The sequence below is a fragment of the Aphis gossypii genome, chromosome 3 (genome assembly GCF_020184175.1).
Source record: "Aphis gossypii isolate Hap1 chromosome 3, ASM2018417v2, whole genome shotgun sequence".
Taxonomy (NCBI): Eukaryota; Metazoa; Arthropoda; class Insecta; order Hemiptera; family Aphididae; genus Aphis; species Aphis gossypii.
The window spans coordinates 41979382-42002477 of NC_065532.1; the positions used below are offsets into that span (position 1 = coordinate 41979382).

General features: G+C 25.7%; 2 protein-coding genes across 2 annotated transcripts; both read right to left on the reverse strand.

Moving 5' to 3' along the window:
• Positions 1–84: 84 nt before the first annotated feature.
• LOC126550650 (luciferin sulfotransferase-like) lies at positions 85–1512 on the reverse strand. Its single transcript, XM_050202581.1, has 2 exons — positions 1314–1512; positions 85–185 (listed from the first exon to the last, which is right to left on the reverse strand). Exons 1-2 carry the CDS (start codon positions 1510–1512, stop codon positions 85–87), a joined length of 300 nt encoding a protein of 99 aa, XP_050058538.1.
• On the reverse strand, positions 1473–21515 carry LOC114128154 (uncharacterized). Its single transcript, XM_050203857.1, is given in 14 exon segments — positions 1473–1621; positions 8716–8989; positions 9204–9298; positions 9374–9494; positions 11243–11423; positions 11504–11600; positions 13178–13229; positions 13232–13386; positions 17072–17363; positions 17570–17664; positions 17740–17860; positions 19381–19561; positions 19644–19740; positions 21257–21515. Coding segments are annotated over 14 exon segments (2019 nt in total). The 5' UTR covers positions 21456–21515; the 3' UTR covers positions 1473–1562.
• Between the last annotated feature and the right edge of the window lie 1581 nt (positions 21516–23096).

Here is a 23096-nt window from a genome sequence, read left to right on the forward strand (position 1 = left end):
AATGGTGTACGTCTAAAATTAAATCAATTATCGTTAAGTAAAAATATACGTTCTTCTATTAAGTGATAGTTATATGGTATATAATTACTCTAAATATGGAAATCTTTCTACCAACAATTGTTTGGCACCTTCTAAGTCCACATTGTTTCCAATGCACCACGTCATTTCTTGACACCACGTGGTTCCTAGAGCACAATAGGTTTTTTTATTTTCGGTTAGTCTCGAAAACGAGACACCTCCAAGCAATATGATATGACATTAGTATAATTAGTAGCTATAATACAAAAAAAATTTGATAACGTTGAATCCACGATTAATAATCATTGTACTTTGTATCTATTATAATTTAAGGCTTGCACAGCGTACACCTATGTTTTACGATATATAGTACAGCTGAAAATAATAATTGTTTTAATTGGGGGTGATTAGTAGAAATACTAGTTATGACGGTGATAATTAGCAGGGATGGGGAAATTACTAAAAAAAAATTAATTAATTACAAAATACAAATTACATAATTGAATTACTTACAATTGCCAATTTTATACATTATACGTTATACATTTTAAAATTTTATGACTGTGTTTAATAAAAATTATATTTTATATTGATAAATCCATTACTATCGATTTTCTTAATCATAAAAAATGTTCCATCAAAAATTAAATGATTGATATTTTTTTGAGTAAATTCACTAGCGTTCATAATAGAAATTAATAAATCAGGAAAAAATAAAATAATTTTTTTTATAAATTATAAAGATACTATTCGGTTATACGGGTGACTATGAGATGGTTAAATCTCAAAATTTATTTTTTTACTAAACCCTGTACGTAAGCACAAAGTGTACCTACAAATTGTACATCGTACGGCACGATTGTCGATTTATACATAAAACATGGAAAATTAAAATAGTATATAATTAATGTATAATATTATATCTGTCTACATGTCTATATTATTTGTATTTTGTAGTAATGTTCATCCTAAAATTATCTTTTAGTATCGGTGCCGACAATGTTTGATAAAAATTATACTGTGTTAGTTAAGTAACTAATAATTAGTGATTAGTATGACATGTATAAACAACACCTTCTAAACCACCCAAATTTTAACAGCTATAATTCCCCAACGAATTAACGAAAGTTAAAAATGTTAACGTGTAAATTCATGAAAAAATAGCTTTATTAATTTATGCAATTCTTAGTATAGGTTGCTATTAGAAATTCAAAAGTTGATAATTTTTTTACTATTAAATATAAAGGTGAAAAAAATAAAAATTATATACAGTTGTAGAAAAACATGTATCTAACCTGTTTTTGGAAAGCTACAGACCCAAACGTCATCATCCCTGATTTCCATGTCTAGTATACACTGTCCAAACTTCTTGAAGGATACAGGCAACATGACACCATTAGCTTTAGTGTATCCTTTTCGAAAAGTGTTATCAAAACTCTTATTAATAAAGTCGGATATTTCGTTGTCAACATTTGAATACGTGATTTCAGCCATGTTTAGTGCTTACTCGTAAGTCGGTACGGTGATGCTTCTTGGAGACTTGTTCAACAGAAACAAAAAACATGCGATGATATAGTTGCTTTTATGGGCATCACACTGAGATCTGATAAATGCGATAACTTTTAATCAATTGATTATTTTTAAGATTAGAAACTCCTATCTATTTATTGGTATTATGAGATAATACCAATTAATAATAACACACTATAACCATTGATCTTAATTATAGCTCGTATAGTACAAAGTACAAGACGTACGTGCGTCATCATAATATGTTTTTAACGAAAATAACAAAAAATATTGTACGATAATTCTTCTTATTTTGTATAAATATTTAAATACCATTGGTTTTATTCTTGATATTATGGAATAGACGCTTATATCTCACAGTAGGATTAATAATATAATTCGGTGATTACATTTTTTATTAATTAGGTATACTAATTAGTAATTACATTAAAATTATCTAGATAAATTTATCCAGATAATCTCATTTTTTATCTAAGCTAAACATTAGATAAATTGGCTGCATACTAGTTGTGGTCATGATGATTTTTAGATAAACAGATATAACAGTTGCGGTCATCCCTCAAAAAGGTTACATACTGATTGCGGTCACTCAATAAAAAATTCCTTTTTTAATTAATAATTAAATATGAAATTAATATTTCGTTTATTTATTCAATTTAGAAAAATGTATTAAAATATAATATACTATATATAATACTGTTTAATAATAATTATTATAACTTGTGTCAAAATATAGTAGGTACTTAAAATGTGTATATGATAATAATAATAATTTTAAATTTTAAAATTATTAGATACAAATTTGAAAGGAATTGACTTCAGATATTTAAGTCTATTAATTTCACCTTCTTCATAATATATTTGTTGCACTAGAAAATGCTCTTTCTCGGTTGAAATTTTATTAATACCAAGGGTAAGCATGGCTTGACAAAATACAGTCATTAGCAGTCATCTAGCTAAAGCATATATGAAAAGGGTGAAATTTCCGAATATTTAAAATTTTTATTCGGACACAAGTTATAAAAATAATTATTGTTAAACAATATTATACATATTATTATATTATACTTTGACACAAGTTTAACCACTTAATTTAAACATAAGTATCAACATTTTAAACCATACCTACACAATAAATAATAGTATAGACAGTCCTAAAACGTCTTAAGTCTGTTATTTTTCGATATAAATGGGAAGGAAAATGTTGATAAATACATTTTTCTTAATTAAATAAATAAACGAAATATTAATTTCATATTTAATTATTAATTAAAAAAAGAATTTTTTTTTCAGTGACTGCAATCAGTATGTTACCTTTTTGAGGAATGATCGCAACTAGTACGTAATTTTTTATTTTGACCGCAACAAGTAAACACCGGATAAATTGTAACATACACGTTAAAAGATAATAAATGTATAAAAATGTCATAGGGGTAATTTATCTAGATTATTCCGAAAATTTTTAAAATTAAATTTACATTGAATAAAAAAATAACAAAATAAGTGGTTAAATTTAATGTTAAATGACAAATATTATCGTTAGAACACTTTCGGTCACCGAATTTTTGTCTGCAATTTAGAAGTGAAGGGGTAAATATTAAAATGAATAATAAAAAAAATAATAATCACAATCCTTTTCACGTTCCATCACACTCTTCAAATTATAGTTACAATCACTCTTCCGTGTGCTTCGAAATTTAAATAGATAATTAAATTTATTTAAATAATTTAAATAAATAAAGTGAAATAGTTGTGTACTCCTTAACATATTATATGTATAAATTAACAATTAATTAATTATGTTTGACAGTTATCTTATTTGAATTGGTGTGGTGGTGCCTATAGTATCTATTTTACCATAAAAAAAAAATATGCGTACCTATAGAATAATGGGTTAATGGGTTACAATCAACATTTACATTGAAAAGAACCCTTGAACTCTAGTATTCATTAAAAAAATACTATTTCATGTGTAATATTTCTTGATAAATACACAACTAAAGTCATTTAACTATACCTTTAATAGAGATAAACTTATTATACATATGAATGATTAAAACATCATTAATAGCAAAATTATTGCAAAAAAGTGATTTTTACATATCTATTTCACCATTAAAATCTAAATGATATATTTTTATCAATATCTTACACCATCACTATTGTTACTGATTTAATATTTAATAATTGTATAATATATTATTGTTAATTGTATCACGTACCGATTAAAATCATTCAATACCTACATGTAAGATATATTGTTTTAGTTAATTTGATAATTGGAAAATCCCCCACCCTCTCAAAACTTTTTACATAGGTAGTAAAATATTTAACAATAAGAAACAATAAATATATTTTTAATTGATTCAAAATTCACATCAAACACAATAAAATAAGCTATAAAGTATAATAAAGTATAAATAATCATAGTCATCAACGACCATTTAGTCCAAATAAACATTACTTTGCTATAAATAAACCAAAATAAAATTAAAATGGTATTCAGTTTTGACGAAATTGTTAAAATTCAATAGCTCGATTGATCATAATCCATAATATAACAAAATATTACATTATAGTGCATAGTGCATATTAAATAATCTAACAAAAAATCATAATGCCAATGGGGGGATCTGATCCCCACGTCCTACTCCTTGTAAACGCCACTGGATAGTTGCTTAATTAATTTATGGACATCACACTAAGATCTGATAATTTTTATTCAATTGAATATTTTTAAATTTTAAAACTCGACATAAAATTTAAAAAAAATCAAGAAAGCAATTTTTTAAATCCTATTTTAAAAAAAATGTTGATGTCAAAAACTTTTACTTAAGTTGTGTCAATTTTTTCCAATAAATTATAAAAGTTAGTTTGAATTTTTTTTTTAAAAAAATAATTTACTATCACCAATTATCAATAAATATGATACTATAATCACCACTCCTATTTTATATAATTAAAATATATCAATTACATCGTCAATAATCACATTATTAGCAAGTTTTTACTCAATGAATATTGCGACAGTGGCGTTATTTGGACTGCGCAGGGTATATATTTGCGTACCTATTTAAATCCAATATTTTAGTAATTTGGCCCACATTAAAAATTGATTTATCTGAATAACTATTAATGACTTGCATTTAAGTGGCCTGCTCTATACGTTATATGTAAAAAAAAAATAGTATCCAATTCTTTGGTGTATTAACTGTTTGCTTAATAAAGGTTAATTTCAACATAACAGAATATCAGAATATTAAGATCAAATGCTGTGAAAATGCAATGTCATAAAAATATATACTTATCTATCTCAGTGGTTCACAATAATTACTGTTATCAAGTTGACGCTACTGATTAAAGGGTTCGGGCATAGATAATAAGCATACAACTCAAGTGGTCGCGGTTTTTAATTTGGAGAGAGAAAGGCACACGGTTATATATGTGAAAGGGCGGTTTCTCACTCCCGCAAGTGGCGATAGATTGATAATGATAACATTAAAATGTAAACATTGACTCTTATAACCTCAAATAACTCCAATTAATTCCCGTGTGATAAAATTGCATGGCCTATCCATTATTCTATAAATTTCTATTATCTATGGGTTCGGGACTTCTTGCATTTTCAATTTTTTTTTATAGTGTTCGACTTAGTGTGACGGATCTAACGGTCGTTTAGTCGGCATATGCCGACGGGGCCCCTAACTATATTTAAGTAGAGGCACCGTAAATTTTTGGAATACCGAGATTATTTTTTGTTTTTTATTGAGAAAAAATGTAAATCAATTAATACAGTCTGTATTTAAAAAAAAATACAATAAGTAAATATAGGAGAACAAATTAATATGACAGACAAGAAGACGTTGAGTAAGGAAGCTATCCATTGATAGGACTCTTAATGAAAAACCCAATGTAAAAATAAAATTAGTTGATAATATTATTATTATTTCATTATACGTAATATTATCGTTGGCTGATTGTGAGTAATCCAACAGGTCGGTAATCGATATCTACACGGACTAAGATATCTTAGTCCGTGATATCTACAATCTACTATCTGCTATTTAAAGTGTACCTATCTACATTTTTAGATTTGTTTTCATTTTTTAATCCAGGTGAATTAAAAAAAATTAGTTTACAGGATACTAAAAAAAAAGTGAAGACATTGTATTAAATTACGACTATTTTTCTATTGATGAATTATCACTTGAATAATTTTACTTTAAAGTTATTATTTTAGTTCTAAAATTTCAGATGACACACTAAATGTATTAAATTATTTGTTACCCATTCGTTGTCTGACGTATTACCTCAAATGGAAACACTTTTAAAACTATTTTTGACATTATCAATCGGAAGTGCTAGTGCTGAACGTGCAATGAGTGTACTACGAAGATTGAAAAACTATTTACGATCAACCACGGTATAAAACCGTACGAGTGATTTAGCTTTACTAAGGAAAAACTTTTATTACATAAATATAAAAATACTAAAATATTGTATTAAACATGTTTACATGTATAAAAACTTATATTGTATGTATTATATTTATGACCAATTAGATGAAAAAAATAATTTATGAATTTATGTTTTTTGGTTCTTGTGCATATCAAAAATATAGTAGGTACCTACTTACATAAAGATATTAGTGCCTTGGCATTTAGTAAAAAAATTGGAGGCTAAAAATATATTATTATGAAAGTCTATTTTTATCAGACACATGAACATTTTACACATATTCGGAGGAGCTTATTATGGTTTTAAGCCCCTTTCCCCTAGCCCTCCCAGTGTGTCAATGAATAAAGGTTAAAATTTAGCAGTTATAGCCCCCTAGGTCGGGGCCCATCGTTTGATTGCCGACCAATATTTTACTCTTAAATCCACCACTGGACTATCGTAGATTATTTTAAATGAGTTATAAATTTGTTTTAATACAGTTAAATATTAAATTTAAATTTGCATATTTTCATATTTTTTTCATATTATAGGAAAAGTGCAATTTTTCGTATATTTGTGCAAAAATCATAATTGCATGGTCGTAGTCTGTCGTATCGAACACGTACGTACGTATACAATAGTATCTCTATCGTTTAATAATCAACCTTTTAATCAACAATTCTACGGTTGTGGTAAAACTTAAAGGTATCTAGATTTTAAATTGTTCGACAAAATGAAATGCAGTATGTGTTCGTCGCTCATAGTAAACCTATCGCATATCACGTTTACGTTACTTCTTATTAACACAATATGTGACAGATGCATATAAAGATGATATAGATGATTATATAAGTAATCTGTGTATACATTATTCTTATTACGTACCTAGTACCTACCTACTTTATGTCTGAAATCTGAACGTACAAGTGTAAAAGTGTTCATGACCAATGAAGTATAGCTGAGTAATGATTATTGACTATTTCAGTCTGTTATTTTTAATATCTAAAATAATAGTCTAAAATTTTATTTTAACTTTTTAAATACATGAGATAATAATAATAAATAATAATACATTATTGATTATTATTGATTACCATTGATTTTTATTATAACTCGTACAATACGAACATATTATGACGCATATACATCAACATAATGTTGTTGACGAAAATAACAAAAAATGTTGTTTAATAATTCTTCTTATTTTATATAAATATTTAAATAATATTGGTTTTATTCTTGATATTATGGAATAGACACTTATAAATCTCATAGTTCACTTTTATAATATAATTCGGTGATTAGTTTTTTTTATTATGTAGGTACCTATACTGATTAGTAATTACATTAAAATTATGTATATAAATTTATCCAGATAATCTCATTTTTTATGTAAGCTAAACATTAGATAAATTATAACATACACGTTAAAAGATAATAAATTTATATAAATGTTAAATAAATAATTTTTCTAGATTATTCCGAACATTGTTAAAATTAAATTTACATTAAATAAAAAAACCACTAGCCCTACGGTGGGCAGTGGTTCATCTGGCCACCACTAGGTGAACTCCAATAATGCACATTATTAATGCACAAATAAGACTAATTATATAAAATTAAAAACTTAAATTGTATAAATATATGTTTATAAATGATTATGAATTTACAGTTTAATGAGCTTTGAACTGCGATTCAGTTATTCAGCAATTATTCTCATAAGAGAAACGTATACAGGGGGATTCTTTTATCAAACAACACTCATTATTTCAAAAAGTTATGACATTTTTCAAATTTTTTTTCCAAAATTTAAGATCCATACTATTCTCGAATTGTAGAACTCTTCTATACTTTCATCTTTATATTTGTTTGGTAAACCACTAAAAACTTTTGATTATCAAATAACAACCTATACTACAAATTTCATAAATTATTAAGGCTATTTTTTTATGAATTATCACATTAAAATTTTTTCGTTAATCCGTTGAGGATATATAGCTTTTCAAAGTTGGGTAGTACTAGGAAATCATTGAGTGCAAATGTGTTATAGCTCATTAGTATTTATTATAGTGATATTAGTTCAATTAGTTATAATCATATGATAATTGACAATAAGCTATAACAAGTAGTAACAGGTACAAATATTATCACCACTCAAGCTAAAACATTGGATCGACGATAACGAGCTCATTATTATTATTATAGCTACTAGATTTTACAAATAAAATTCAAAGTTCTGACGGAGCTAATTAGTACTGATGTATATAACACTTAAAAACCTCCTAAAACCAACCAACTTTGAGCAGCTAAAAATCACCGATGGATCAATAAAAGTCAATAATTTTAACATGAAAATTTATAAAAAAAAATGGCTTTATTAATATTTACGTAATTATTAATATAGGTTGCCATTTAAAAATCAAAAGTTGATAATTTTATTACTATTAAGTAAAAGAAGAGTGAAAAAATTTTAATTTTATACAGTTGTAGAAAATTATGTATCTAAGAATTTGAAAAAAAAAATCTATTTTTTTTGAAATTATGAGTGAAGTTTGATAAAAGAATCACCCTGTATAAAGTTAGTGTTTAATCTAAATGGTTAAAGATATGGTATAAAACAGTATAAAATAATTATATTTTTTTTTTTATAAACACTTGTGATAAAAAATAGAATCATATGGGTAATAACTATATTTAATTATTTGCATTAAAATTTTAATTCACTTTTACCTAAACATTTCTCCTCCCATTCGTCAAAAACTTTTATAAACTCTGGTGACATTTTTTGTTTTGCTTCTCCCACTATACCACTCCTAATAAAACTGCCTTTAGTGTCAACTAAATAATTGATGGTTTTATAAAACTCAATAACTGGCTCAAAATTAACAGCTCTATTATTTTTCATGCTTTTGAAACTTAAATGGTCTTCCAAAACTAACACCTGGTCGTCAGTCAATTCTTTACCTAAAAACTGAGCAGTTTGAAAAATAACTGAACGAAGGTCCTATTAAAACAAATTAAAAATGGATATAGTTATAAATTGAATAATTAATTTTTCATTTTAAAAATATTGGTAAATAATAATTTTGGTCATATTAAACAAAATAAGTGGTTAAATTTAATGTTAAATGACAAATATTATCTTTAGCCAAGCGTCGGACATTATCTGTAATATATATAGTATGAACCAATCGAAAGAACAAATATTGATCGATTACCTGTTTCATGTCTTCGTACTTCAAAAAAAGGACTTGCGAATCGTTTCTTCGTTCCCAGTAGCTAAGAATATGATCGAAAAAAGGGCTGAAGAGGACTAAATTTCACAAGTTGTTAGTGAACATTGTTTTGATTTTTACCTTATATTTTTTTTCACTAAACATTTACTTACGGGAATCAGAGGTAAACAATTTACAAAAATCATTGAAGCTGCCATTATATCCATCTAACAAACAACAATGGTGGAAATATGAAAGGCATGTGTCTTTTGGGTTTCTAGCTACGTACACGATTTGAAAGTTAATTTATAAATTATAATATATATCTGTTAATATTATTTGATTATTATTCATAATAATCAAACGGCTACGTTTTATATATTATTTTGTTTGTGCTCCATTAGAATTTAGAATATAATAACTTGTAAATGTTTAGAAAGTTAATTATAATCGCATTTACATAGCACATTCAACTACATAATTTTTCCCTAGCTAAACTAACTTTGACTAATAGTTTTGTATAAGTCCTAACCTAAGATACCAATAAAGTATACAAAATATATTATAATGGGGTTTGAGAACGTATTACTCAAAAATCTAAAATATGATTAGGGTGGAGTTTAATGATTTAAAAATATTGTTACAATTAATTTTATTCAAGTTAATAATAGTAACTATTTTAATGCAACTCGAATAATAAATCTATTTTTACTACGTAAGTCTGCAGGAATACAATATTTCATAGTTAATATGGTAAGTTTAGATAATAGCTTATAACCTAACCTAACTTCCATTTAAAAACATTTATGACAATTAAAATTACAGTTAAACCTCTAATATAGAACACTTTCGATCACCGAAATTTTATCCGCAATTTAGAAGGGAAGGGTTAAATAAAAAAAATGAATAATATAATAAAAAATAATTCACATTATATGTATATTGAATATTTATATTATTTTTATGCATGAATATACTGATATGTAAAATTATTTAAAAAAAATAATCAGTTACTGCATAAAACGTCTATTTCATATGATGGATAAAATAAATTATAACAGTATAATATGTGTAAAATGTACATTTTAATAAAATATAATATTTAGATAAAAATAACAATAAATTATATCAAAATTTAGATGTAAAAATGTCCGTTGTTTATAGATTTTTCTACAATTCTACATATAAATCATGAACTAAGTTATCAGTATATTATCTTAGTTCATGATATAAATAATAGAAATTTTCCCGATCCCAAAATTTTTCCAAATTGTCCTAGGCGGTTAAAAGTGTTTTAGAATAGAAGATAAACTGTATATATGAGTACTTATAAATTATAATCATAATGACTATCATATAGTGTACCATATTTTATACAAATCTTTTATATCAAATATTTAATAAAAAACAATAACAATAATGTTCATTGCTTTTACTCCTTAACATATTATATAAATGAACTATTAATTAATTATATTTGTTATTTTAATATCTTAATTTAATAGGTGTGGTGGTGCCTAGTGTTAAGTATACCATAAAAAATTGTGTAGAATATTGACTTAAAATCATCATTCACATTAAAAATAATCCATTGTTTGATTGATAATATAAAATATTATTTAATGCATAATATTTCTTGATAAATATTTAGCAAAAATCATTCAACAATTATTTTCACACATCGATTTCACCACTAAAATCTAAATAATATATTTTTATCAATGTCTTACAGCACCACTTTTGTTACTGATATAATATTTAATAATTGTAATTAACTGACAATTGTAAAGTATATTATTGTTAATTGTATTTCATACCGATTAAAATTTAAAATCATTCAATACCTACATGTAAGGTAAATTGTTTAAGTTAATTTAAGTTTCACTACAATTTGTAGAATTATGTAATAATTACGTATGTATGGCCATATTATGACATATCTAATATAGTAATATAGGTATTATTAATTTAGTTGTAGTCGTTAAACAAAAAGATGCTTATACTATGTAATAATATGTAAATATTAGAAAGATAATACTTACTTTTGCTTTGGTACTTTGATCTCTAAGTTGTTTTGGCAGGAGCTTGTAAGGTAAATGAGTTTTGATAAACCTCGGAGATTTTAATTCATTTATGAACTTGAACGAATCAGACACATACAACGGTAGATTAAGATTTGGTTTTTCCTGCAGCACTTTTTCATAGTCAACTTGTGCTGTGTGCCTTAAATTGAATCAATAATGTCAATCGTTAAAAAAAATGTACGTTTTTCTATAGTAACATATTATATGTCGTATGATTACTCGAAAAATGGAAATCTTTCTGCCAAAGATTGTTTAGCACCTTCTAAGTCCACATCATTTGCAATGCACCATGTCATCTCCTGACACCACGTGGTTCCTAGAGCACAATAGGTTTTTTTACGTTCGGTTAGTCTCGAAAATGAGACATCTCCATGCAACATGATAAGACATTATTAAAAGAATACTTTTATCACAATTTTTTTATTAGTATTAATTAATGGTGTTTAAAACTTAAAAATTTTCATTGACTATTTAAAATCTCGAAATCCCTTATTTAGCACCTACTGGGGATGGTGACAGTATAATATAGTGAAAATACTTTACGACCTATTCTCATACACACCAAATACGCAAAAATAATTTCATACAAATCGGTGGAGTTAAACCACTTAAACCACAAACACTGTGACCGTAGAATTTTATATAAATAAATATAGATGTATGAGAGAGATGGGATCTATCCACCGGAATTCATAATTCTCTCGCCGTGTCCTTAATGTACAAAAAGTACACCATCGCAGCAGTCTGTATGATATACAATTTCCGTTCTCACAATTTATGCTCATATAGTAGTATAAATACATTTAATGGCAAGCTCTTAATAATGTTATATTGTAGTGAACTATTCTGAAAAATTATTTACCTATATTTAAAATCATTACTTTTTAATAAAATTAAAAGTATTTCGATTTATCATTATCGTGCGCGTATGTGTTATTCTTAAAGATCTCATGGATAAATTAAAATTTTTCGCGTTAAAAGAAAAAAATGGGTTTTTTCAAAAATTTTCTTCCTTAATAATCTCCTAGCAATTAGTAATTACGAAGAATTGAAAAAAACTGGTGATCCACAAAACATAGAGAGGTGGTTCGCGAGCCATACTTACAAAATTTAAAAATATTTCATTATTTCATTTTCCTTTGAGGCATAACACAAATAACACAAATATTGACCAACGTGTATATAGTACGTCGTTATTGTTTATAAATGTATATTATATAGTGTAATATATGTTATTATTTCAACCGATGATCTCTAATTTTGTTTGTACTTTAATATTAGAATATATCGGCAGATGTAAATGTTTTTTGAATAGTTATTTGTGTTAAATTGTTAATTATTTTGAACTTAAATAAAAAATGATCAGTTATAAACGCTATAAAGGCTGTTATAATAATTTCATTACTCGCATCCATAATCGCTGTGTAGTTCTATGTTTTTATTTCGATGTATACATTTTGATGATTTTAAAACTATATACATACGAAATGTGATGTCAATTCCACTACTTTTTCATAAAAAATTTTTTTTTGAACTACCTATACACCGTATAGTATACAGGATGGTTTTTTTTTATTTAACACTCATTATTTAAAAAAATATAGACTTTTTTTTCAATTTTTGTTTTTATCCTAATATTCAATAATGAACTTATTAAATTTTGTTTTTCAAATGGTAAACTTAAACAACTAGAATTAACGAAAGTTAAAAATAATGGTGAAAATAATGAAAATGTTATATAGTTGTAGAAAAACATTTATCTAAAAATTGAAAAAAAAATTGAAATTAAGTATACTTTTTGAAGCAACAAGTGTTTAGTGATAAAAAAAAATCACCCTGTATTCTATATTATAATGGTACATTTTTAACTTATATTTAAATCAACTAAATAACCTGTTTTTGGAAAGCTGCATACCCAAACGTCATCGTCCCTGATTTCCATGTCTATAGTATGCACTGTCCAAACTTCTTGAAGGATGCAGACAACACAACATCGTTAGCTTTAATATATCCGTTTCGGAAAGTGTTATCAAAGCTCTTATTTAGAATGTCGGATACTTCGTTGTCAACACTCGAATATGTAATACCAGCCATGTTTAGTGCTTACTCGTAAGTCTGTACAGGTTATACTGCTTGAAGTCTTTTCCAACAGAAACTAAAACATGCGATGATAGTTGCTTAATTAATACATGGGCGTCACACTGAGATTTGATAACTTTTATTCTATTAAATATTTTTAAGTTTAGAAATTCGATAAAAAAAAAAAAAAACTCAAGATAGTAATTTTTTAAATCGTATTTAAAAAAAAAAATTATCAATTATTTTAAATCAAATATTAAAGTCTGTTGAAATTATTTTTTTTTCAAGAAATAATTTTTTATCACGAATTATCATAAAATATGATTCTATAATCACTACTCCTATTACATAAGATAAAAATGTTGAGCGGCCCGCCGCAGTGGGCAACACCCATTCTATATCATAATAGAACGACCAATCGAAAAATTCCGTTCCGTGGCAGTCTTTTTGAAAATTTCCTTCCAACTCCTTCCACGTCATCGAATTGTGATTACTTTTTTTCTCTACCGTTTTATTGCTACGTACCGACCACTGTTATTGATACACCGCTGTTCTGTTATAAAAGCCATTATTACTATTATCATAGTTATTTTTCTAAAATTGTCCACCTTTCAGCGGATTTTGAGCGTTTTCCGACCTATTTTCGCTCCTTTCTGTACGCATTCGCGTAGGTTGAGCATATCGTTTTTAAGCCATACGTGAGTCGAACTATTTAAATACAAAAGATTTTTTACTGCATCATTACCTATGCGGCTATGCTACAAAATAATCTAAGTCGAAAAAATTAAAACACGTTTCGTCGACTTAACAATAACCCAATTCATATAATTCTGAATAAGAACATATTATAATAATAGACTCCAAAATGTTTAACTTAAAATAGTTTGGGGCATCTCTCAGTAAAATATTTAAATTTTTAATTCATACTATAATCTATTTTTATTTATTATATATTAAACTGTTATTTAACCCAAGAGTGTCTTTAATATATGAATGTTCCCTTCAAATTTTGATAAATATTATAATTGTTTTAATTGTATTTAATATTATTATGACCTTAGGTATATAGATTTTATATAATAAATACAATTTTTGATAATTAAAAAGATATTATAATATAACTAAACTTAACTCTTATACCTACTAACCCTAACCAATTCAAGCTATCCAACAATTATTCTCATAACATAAACGTATAATCATTATATATAGTAATGTATGCATGTATGTAGATATCTAATATAAATAGTATTAATTTAGTTACAGTCGTTAAATAAAATCCATATGATATGTTATAATATGTAAACACTAGAAATGTGATTTTTACTTTTGCTTTGGTACTTTTATCTCTAATTTTTTTGTCAGGAGCTTGTAAGGTGAATGAGTCATGATAAATCTCGGTGATTTTAATTCATTTATGTACGTGTTCGAATCAGATACATAAAGCGGTAGCTTGAGGTCTGGTTTTTCCGACAGCACTTTTTCGTAGTCAAATAATGACGTGTGATTAAAATTGAATCAATAATGTCAATCGTTAAATAAAAATGTACGTTCTTCTATTAAGTGACAGATATTTAGTATAAAATTTCTCTAAAAATGGGAATTTTTATGGCAAAAATTGTTTGGCACCTTTTAAATCCAAATCGTTTGCAATACATCACGTCATCTCCTGACACCACGTGGTTCCTAGAACACGTTTTGAATAACAACATTGAATATTTTCACATTGAATAATTTTAAGTTTAGAAACTCGATGTAAAATATTTAAAAAAAAATCCTATACTTTAAATCCTATTTAAAAACAACTTTGATGTCAAAAACTTTTACTAAAGTTGAGTCAATTTTTTTTTAATACATTTTTAAAGTTTGTTGAGATTAGTTTTTTTTTCAAGAAATAATTTTTCATCATAAATTATCAAAAAATATGATATTAATATAATCGCCACTCCTATTTTATATAAAAAAAAAATGTTTAGCCGGTACGAGCCTATAAATGTTATAGATTCGGTGACAAGTATTAATGTTATGAAGCTACCGTTATTTCATTTATTAATTCAATATCTACATCAAGATAATATGTGATAATACTGATAACATTCCAATTACAGCATGAATTTAAATATTATAATAATTTTACTTCGTAATTACGTGTATGATTGTTTCTTTAAAATAGTACCATGATCGTGTACAGGTCTTCGTAGAGCGGTGATATCTGTAATTTCACCGAATAATTATTGATTTATGTTATGACATAGGTTAGGTTATGTCACTGTACATTATATTGGACAAGACCTTTGTTGTATTTTGTTATAATTTATAATTTATATGTATATATATAATAAATTATACATTTAAATTACGATACAATATGTATGGTTAAATATTTAAATATAATGGTATGTTATTCATTGATAAATTTAATGAGCAATATCAAATAATTAGGTCAGCTCAATAGTATTAATTAGCCATTATTAGCACATTAAATAGCCTTAAGAGAGTAATAATTATAATATTTAATAAATAATTTGCTATTTTTATAACAATATATATTAATATTATTATTTAATATTTATTATATAGAACAAATTAGCATATATGAGTTGGTTAAACAGATGCATAGCTTATTTGAAATTTATGTATAATGTATATATATATATATATATATAATAAACATAATTTATGACAATAAATTTACTGATAAACACATTAAATAAGAATATTAATACTAAATGGTTTAAGTGCTCGAGATTCGGTAGCAGTTTCCATCCAAAACAGTAGCCGATACGTCAATAAGTGTAGGTTAATAAGGCGTAAGTTTCCTTACCTATATTAACTTAAACTGAACATTTCTTAAATATTATAAAAACGATCTCTTCAAATGTTGATAGTCATTATTTGTATATTGTAATTATTTTAGCTGTATTTAATTTAATTAATATAATATTATTATGATTTAATATTTCAAATACAATTTCTAATAAATAATAATACATAATATATTACTATACAAAATTGTAATTATCTAATAAGCATTTACATACTGTCATATTTAAATTCTTATTCCTATAGCAGGTAGGAAAATGTTTAAACATTACAAAATTCACATGACGTAATTAAAAACATTTTTTATTTATTTTATTAATCAATATTATGAACTTTGATAACAAACAATATACTATATAGGTATTAATATTAGAGAAACTTTCATACAAAACGATAATAACTGATTAGTAATGATTTAGGACATTGTTGTAGATAATATGATATTATAATTTTAATAAAACTAAAACACATTATACATATAGTTGAAATGTGTTACGATTGAGAAAATAAAATGTCTATAGTTAATTAATGTTTACATTAAACGTCGCTTAATTATTTTTCCATATTAGACTAAAATTATACAAATATTTTATTGAATAAATGTTATAAATTAATATAAATTAATGATTTAATGAACTTTGAAAAATGATTCAGCTATCCTGCAAACAATAATTATTCCATAAGAAAAACGTATATAAAATTTAACTGGTTAATTGGAATGATTAACCCAGTGGGTGCAATAAAATAATATAAAATAAATCATTAGTCTTGTATTTACGTTCCCATTAAATACCTAACACCATCATACTTTTTTTGTATTATATAAACACTAGCTATAAAAAATAGAATCATAATAGAGGTATTATATACTTAAGTAATTGCATTAAAACTTTAATCCACTTTTCCCTAAGCATTTTTCTTCCCATTCGTCAAAAATGTTTATAAACTCTGGTGACATTTTTTGTTTTCCTCCTCCCACTGTACCACTTCTCATAAAAGTACCATTAGCGTCAATTAAATTGTGGGTTTTATTAATCTCAATAACTGGCTCATAATTGACAGCTCTGTTGTTTTTCATGCTTTCGAAACTTAGGTGGTCTTCCAAAACCAACACCTGGTCGTCAGCCAAATCTTTACCTAAAAACTGTGCTGTTTGACGAATTACTGTACGTAGATCCTGTACAAACAAATTTAAAATGCAGTTCAAATCATGGGTATAGTTAAAAATTGAATAATTTTTTTTTTAATTTTATGGATATTATTATTTTGGACACATCATACAAAATACGTTAGGTTAGGTTACATAACCTAGACAAGGGTCGAACATTATCTGTAATGTATAGGTACATGAACCAATCAAAAAAACACATTGTGATCGATTACCTGTTTCATGTCTTCATACTTCAAAAAAAGGACTTGCGAATCATCTTTTCGGTTCCAGTAGCCAAGAATGTGATCGAAAAATGGGCTGAAACAAACTTAATTACACAAGTTGTGAGTGTATGCTGTTTCAAACTTAATCTTTTATTTATTTTCAATAAAAATTTACTTACGGGAATCAGAGGTAAACAATTTACAAAAATCTTCAAAATTGCCAGTATATCCTTCTAACAAACAACAATGGTGAAAATATGATAGGCAAGTGTCTTTTGGGTTTCTGGCCACATACACGATCTGAAAGTTCATTTATTACAATATCTGTTAATATTATTTGATTATTATTCATATAGTAATCAAACGATTACATTTTATAGAAAGTGATTTGCTAATTGTTTATGCTTCATTAAAATATAATAACTTGTAAAAAATTAGTAAAAAAAAGTTAATTATAATCACTAAATTATTTAATAGTGAATACTCTTACATAGCACATCCAAGTAAATACTTTTTCACTAACTAAATTGACTTATACAAAACTAAAATACCAATGAAGTACACAAAATACAATATAATATAGTGGTCTTTGTGTACTAAGTAAAATCTAACATAATGACTAGGACGGAGTATTTAATAATATTAACATATTATCATAATTAGTTTTGTTCGTGACAATAATAGTAACTATTTTAGTGCAACTCAAATAATAAATCATTTTTACCATACCAGGCTACAGGAATATATGTCATAGTCAATATGGTCTTATTAATAGCATAACCTAATGTAAGTTCCTTTTCAAATATTTATGCCAATTAAATTTACAGTGAAACATCTGCATATGGAAAACTTTCGGTCGCCGAAATTTTGTCCGCAATTTAGAAGTGAAGGGGTAAATAAAAAAAACGAATAATATACAGATATGTTTCCGATCCCAAAAAAATGTCCACTATTTGAATGTGTTCTAGTAGAAGGTTTAATTTTAAATACTTATGAATCGTAATAGTAATAATTACCATCATATACTGTACACATTTTTATATAAATTGTCTGTATTACATATTGAATAAAAAATAATAGTAATACTCTTTTGCTTGTAAAGTTAAATAGTTTTAAAAAGTTGTATATTCCTTAACATACCTATATGATAGGTATGAAATTAATTATTTTTGATATTTTAATTTCTTGTTAAAATAGTTATGTAAGTGCCTAATGCCTACTACTATAAAAAAAATGTGGATAGAATATTGGTTTACAATTATCATTCACATTGAATAGAATCCTTGGATTTTAATATTGACTAAAAAATATTATTTGATGTATAATATTTCAGACTTCTTGATAAATATATAGCAAAAATCGTTGAAATAAACCTTGAATATGCGTAATATGCATAAGAACATCATTAATGTATTGAATTTCGTAGCTAAAATTATTTAGCATATTTAACTAGTATTCAAAATAACAATTATTTCCACCTCTAAAATTTAAATAATATATTTTTTATCAATAAAACCTAACAGGTAATGTCCTACAATTTCATTTTAGTTACTGATATAATGTTTAATAATTGTAATCAACTGACAACTGTCAAGTATATTATTGTTATTATACTACATACCTATTTAAATCATTCAAAACCTACATGTAAGATATATTGTTTTAGTTAATTTGATTTTTAAAAACAAATGTGAAGAAATATATTATAATCAAGAATATATGTATACAATGTATACAATGTATATAATATAGACAGTCGTTAAAATAATAGATTCTTATGATATGTTATTATAGGTAAAAACTCAGAATATAGTTCTTACTTTTGCTTTGGTACTTTGATCTCTAAGTTTTTTTGGCAGGAGTTTATAAGGTAAATGAGTCTTGATAAATCTCGGAGATTTTAATTCATTTATGTACGTGATCGAATCAGATACATACAACGGTAGCTTGAGGTCTGGTTTTTCCGGCAGCACTTTTTCATAGTCAAATAATGGTGTGTGACTAAAATTGAATCAATAATGTCAATCGTTAAATAAAAATGTACGTTCATCTATTAAATAACAAGTATGTAGTATATAGTTACTCTAAAAATGGGAATCTTTCTGGCAAAAATTGTTTGGCACCTTCGAAATCCAAATCGTTTGCAATGCACCACGTCATCTCCTGACACCACGTGGTTCCTAGAACACAATAGATTTTTTTTACTATCGGTTAGTCTCAAAAAACAGACGCCTCCAAGCAATATGATATGACAACAATAGAAGAATACGTATACCACTTTCTTTTTTATTATTGTTATTGATTAACGGTATGACAAGATATTCGCTTGTCAATCACCACCTCTCTATATTTATGACCTCCTATTCAACAATTTTATTCTTATATACATACCTACGTATATTATAAATAAAGTAATAATACTACATAATATAATGACGTAGGTATAATATTGTTTTTTATTACCTTTAATTATTATGTTAAATTAAAAGTACATAATAACAATATTTTTAAAACCCAATAACATTTTATCATGTACTATGCATTACTATTTTAATTTTTTTCCAGAAGAGTATACGATTATGATAAATGAGTTATTTATACATTTATATGTAAATTTAATTTCCGTATTTTGAAAACTTGTTGAAAACTTGGTATTTTTTGTTTTGTTGTTGTTACAATAGCTATTATTGAAATGTAGAACTATAATACAAGTAAGTACTATAAAGCAAACATACTATTTTATGATATTTACCCTTTTTGAATATGACGAATATTATGTAAGTTAAGTGTATACGATGAGTAAATGTGTTTTATTTTTTAAAATAAAATTGAAGAAATTCATCATGTTTGCATTCCAAACATTACACATAGACAATTTCTAGATTTTAGGCATAATAAATACAGGTAAATGATATTATTAAGTGCTTCAATTGTTACTATAGTTTATTTTTAAATATTAACCCTAATTTATATAACTTATTCATACTGTAGAATATTTCCGTAAATATTATTTCTTTTCCAACATTTATTATAATATTTACGTTGTACTTAATTACTATATTATTTAAAGTAAGTATTTTTTTATACATTTCAATTGATTGACCTTATTCCATATCTTAGAAATGTAAAGAAAATAATTACTTTGACTTTTAATAAAGACTTAAACCCGAAGGGGCCTTTCTTTTTGTTTGATAGAGAGATAAAAACAAATTATCAAAACGTACAATAGAATAAAAATATTTTTGACTGTATATCAATAACGTATCCTCTATTCTAACCTGAATCACACATGATTATAAGATAAATTTAAACAATAGTAAATGGAAAACATGTTTAAAAGTTTTAGTTTCGAGTTCATATAAGCTAAACAAAATCAAGTTTAATTACTTAATTTTAAATCTATTTTCATCGTCTTTTGTAGAATAGTTCAGTGAAAAGAATTATAGTAGACAGATAACAATACTTTTCATAGTTTTTAATTATAATTATATACAATACAAAAATTATTTGCATTTATAATTGTTATGCAGTGCTATGTTTTTATTTCTATTTATACATTTTGATAATTTTATTACTGTATTCGTAGTGTGATATCAATTAAATTACGTATTTATAAAAATTATTTTTTTACTACCTAGATACATGCTAGATATATTATAATATATTTGTAACTGATATTTAAATCAACTAAATTACCTGTTTTTGGATAGCTGCAAACCCAAACGTCATCATCCCTGATTTCCATGTCCTGTATACGCTGTCCAAACTTCTTGAAGTACACAGGCAACACGACATCGTTAGCTTTAATGTATCCATTTCGAAAGCTGGTAACAAAACGCTTATTCAGAATGTCGGATACTTCGTTATCCACACTCGAATACGTAATATCAGACATGATTAGTGCTTACACGTAAAGTCGGTACGATTATGCTCGGAGACTTGTTCAATAGAAACTCTAAAACATGCGATGATAGTTGTTTATATACATCTCTATAGAGGCGTGCTGTGTTCTGGAGAGGGTATTCCTATTATACTATTATTATTATTATTAATATTATTTGTGTTTACAAGTGTTTCTACTTTGTCATTGAAAGCGCTTTATAAATACATAGCTTGCTGTGGCATTTATATTATATTAAATTCTTATGATTATTATAGAAAATAGGTAGTAATTAATATAAATTGTTTATAGTCATCGGTTACAATAATTGTGAATAAATTCATTAAAATTTGTAGTACTATAAGAGGTATCTATATAATGCACTGGGAAAACAAAACTTCGATAGCTGTTGTAGAATCTTCGAAATATGATTAGGCGAATAGATCGATTTTATTTGCGAGCTAGATAAAAAAAAAAAAATACATAAAAATCAAACCGCATATCAATGGTATTGAATATAATAAATAAGGTTCTCTTGTGGTGATTCATGGTCACTTTTTAAATGATTAATGTTTACTGATCAATCTCAGTAAGAATATATCTTGAAAATAAAAATAGAACGCAAACATTTTTTTTACATATATCTAATATATAGTGTATACATAACATATGAAAGAACCAGCTGTAAATTCACAATTCATTGTGTTCGTGGGTCGACAATCAAGGCTGATCTATAGTACTATAGTATTATTGACCCTATTATTTTTAAGTTTTGGAGCCTTCAAAGTTTATACGAGCCGAGGTTGAAAATGTTTAGATGCCTAGTTTAATTTTTTACCAGTGCATACCAGTTATACCACCATTACTATGCCGTTGCTCACGGATGGACCTAAACAAGGCCTAAAATAATCTTACCTTGAACGCTGAAAAAAAATTAATTTAAATAGGTAACGTCATACGTACAAATTAAAAATAAAACGATGATACGCATATTGTTATAAATATTATATAGAAACATAAACGAGTAGACTAAATATTTTTGGTTTAATTACCTCACAGTAATAGATATTCGTGTAAATTAGATTTTATACAAATATATATATATTATATGGTAAAACTACAAATATAAACATTATAAATACGAATGCCACTAGGTACACAGTTTACACAAATTTAGAATCTACGAATTTATCATAGAAAAAAATATATTTAATAACACCAAAGTTGAACAAATTATTTATGGGCCTATAACTAAGCGTATATTTGCGTGTTAAAGTCTCAAATTGACAAACTGAATGGAGTAAGATAATAATGTGTAGTTATAAATCTCTTGATTTAACACTGTAGAATTGCATATATTTGTGTCCGTATTATAATATATAGTCTGTATTCTGTATACCTATAAGCTATAATATTTGTATATAAAAGATGCTATTTACATACAACCAACATTATGCTCACTCTAACTGCGCACATTACGATTTGTTTAATTTATGATATTTTATGTGTATAACTAGGTATATTATCAAGGTTATTGTTTAGTATAATTAATTTACATAATATTTACCAATTACAATTTCCTATTTCTATCTATTGCAATAAATCGTTTGGTTTACCAACAAAATATAATTCAAAAATAATAATTTATGAAAAAAA

Excerpts from the sequence above, each read along its gene's own strand:
- LOC126550650 (XM_050202581.1), bottom strand. The coding sequence starts at position 1,512 with ATGGCTGAAATCACGTATTCAAATGTTGACAACGAAATATCCGACTTT. Across the intron at positions 186-1,313 it reads CTGTAGCTTTCCAAAAACAG|GAACCACGTGGTGTCAAGAA; the intron begins GTTAGATACATG and ends ATTGTGCTCTAG.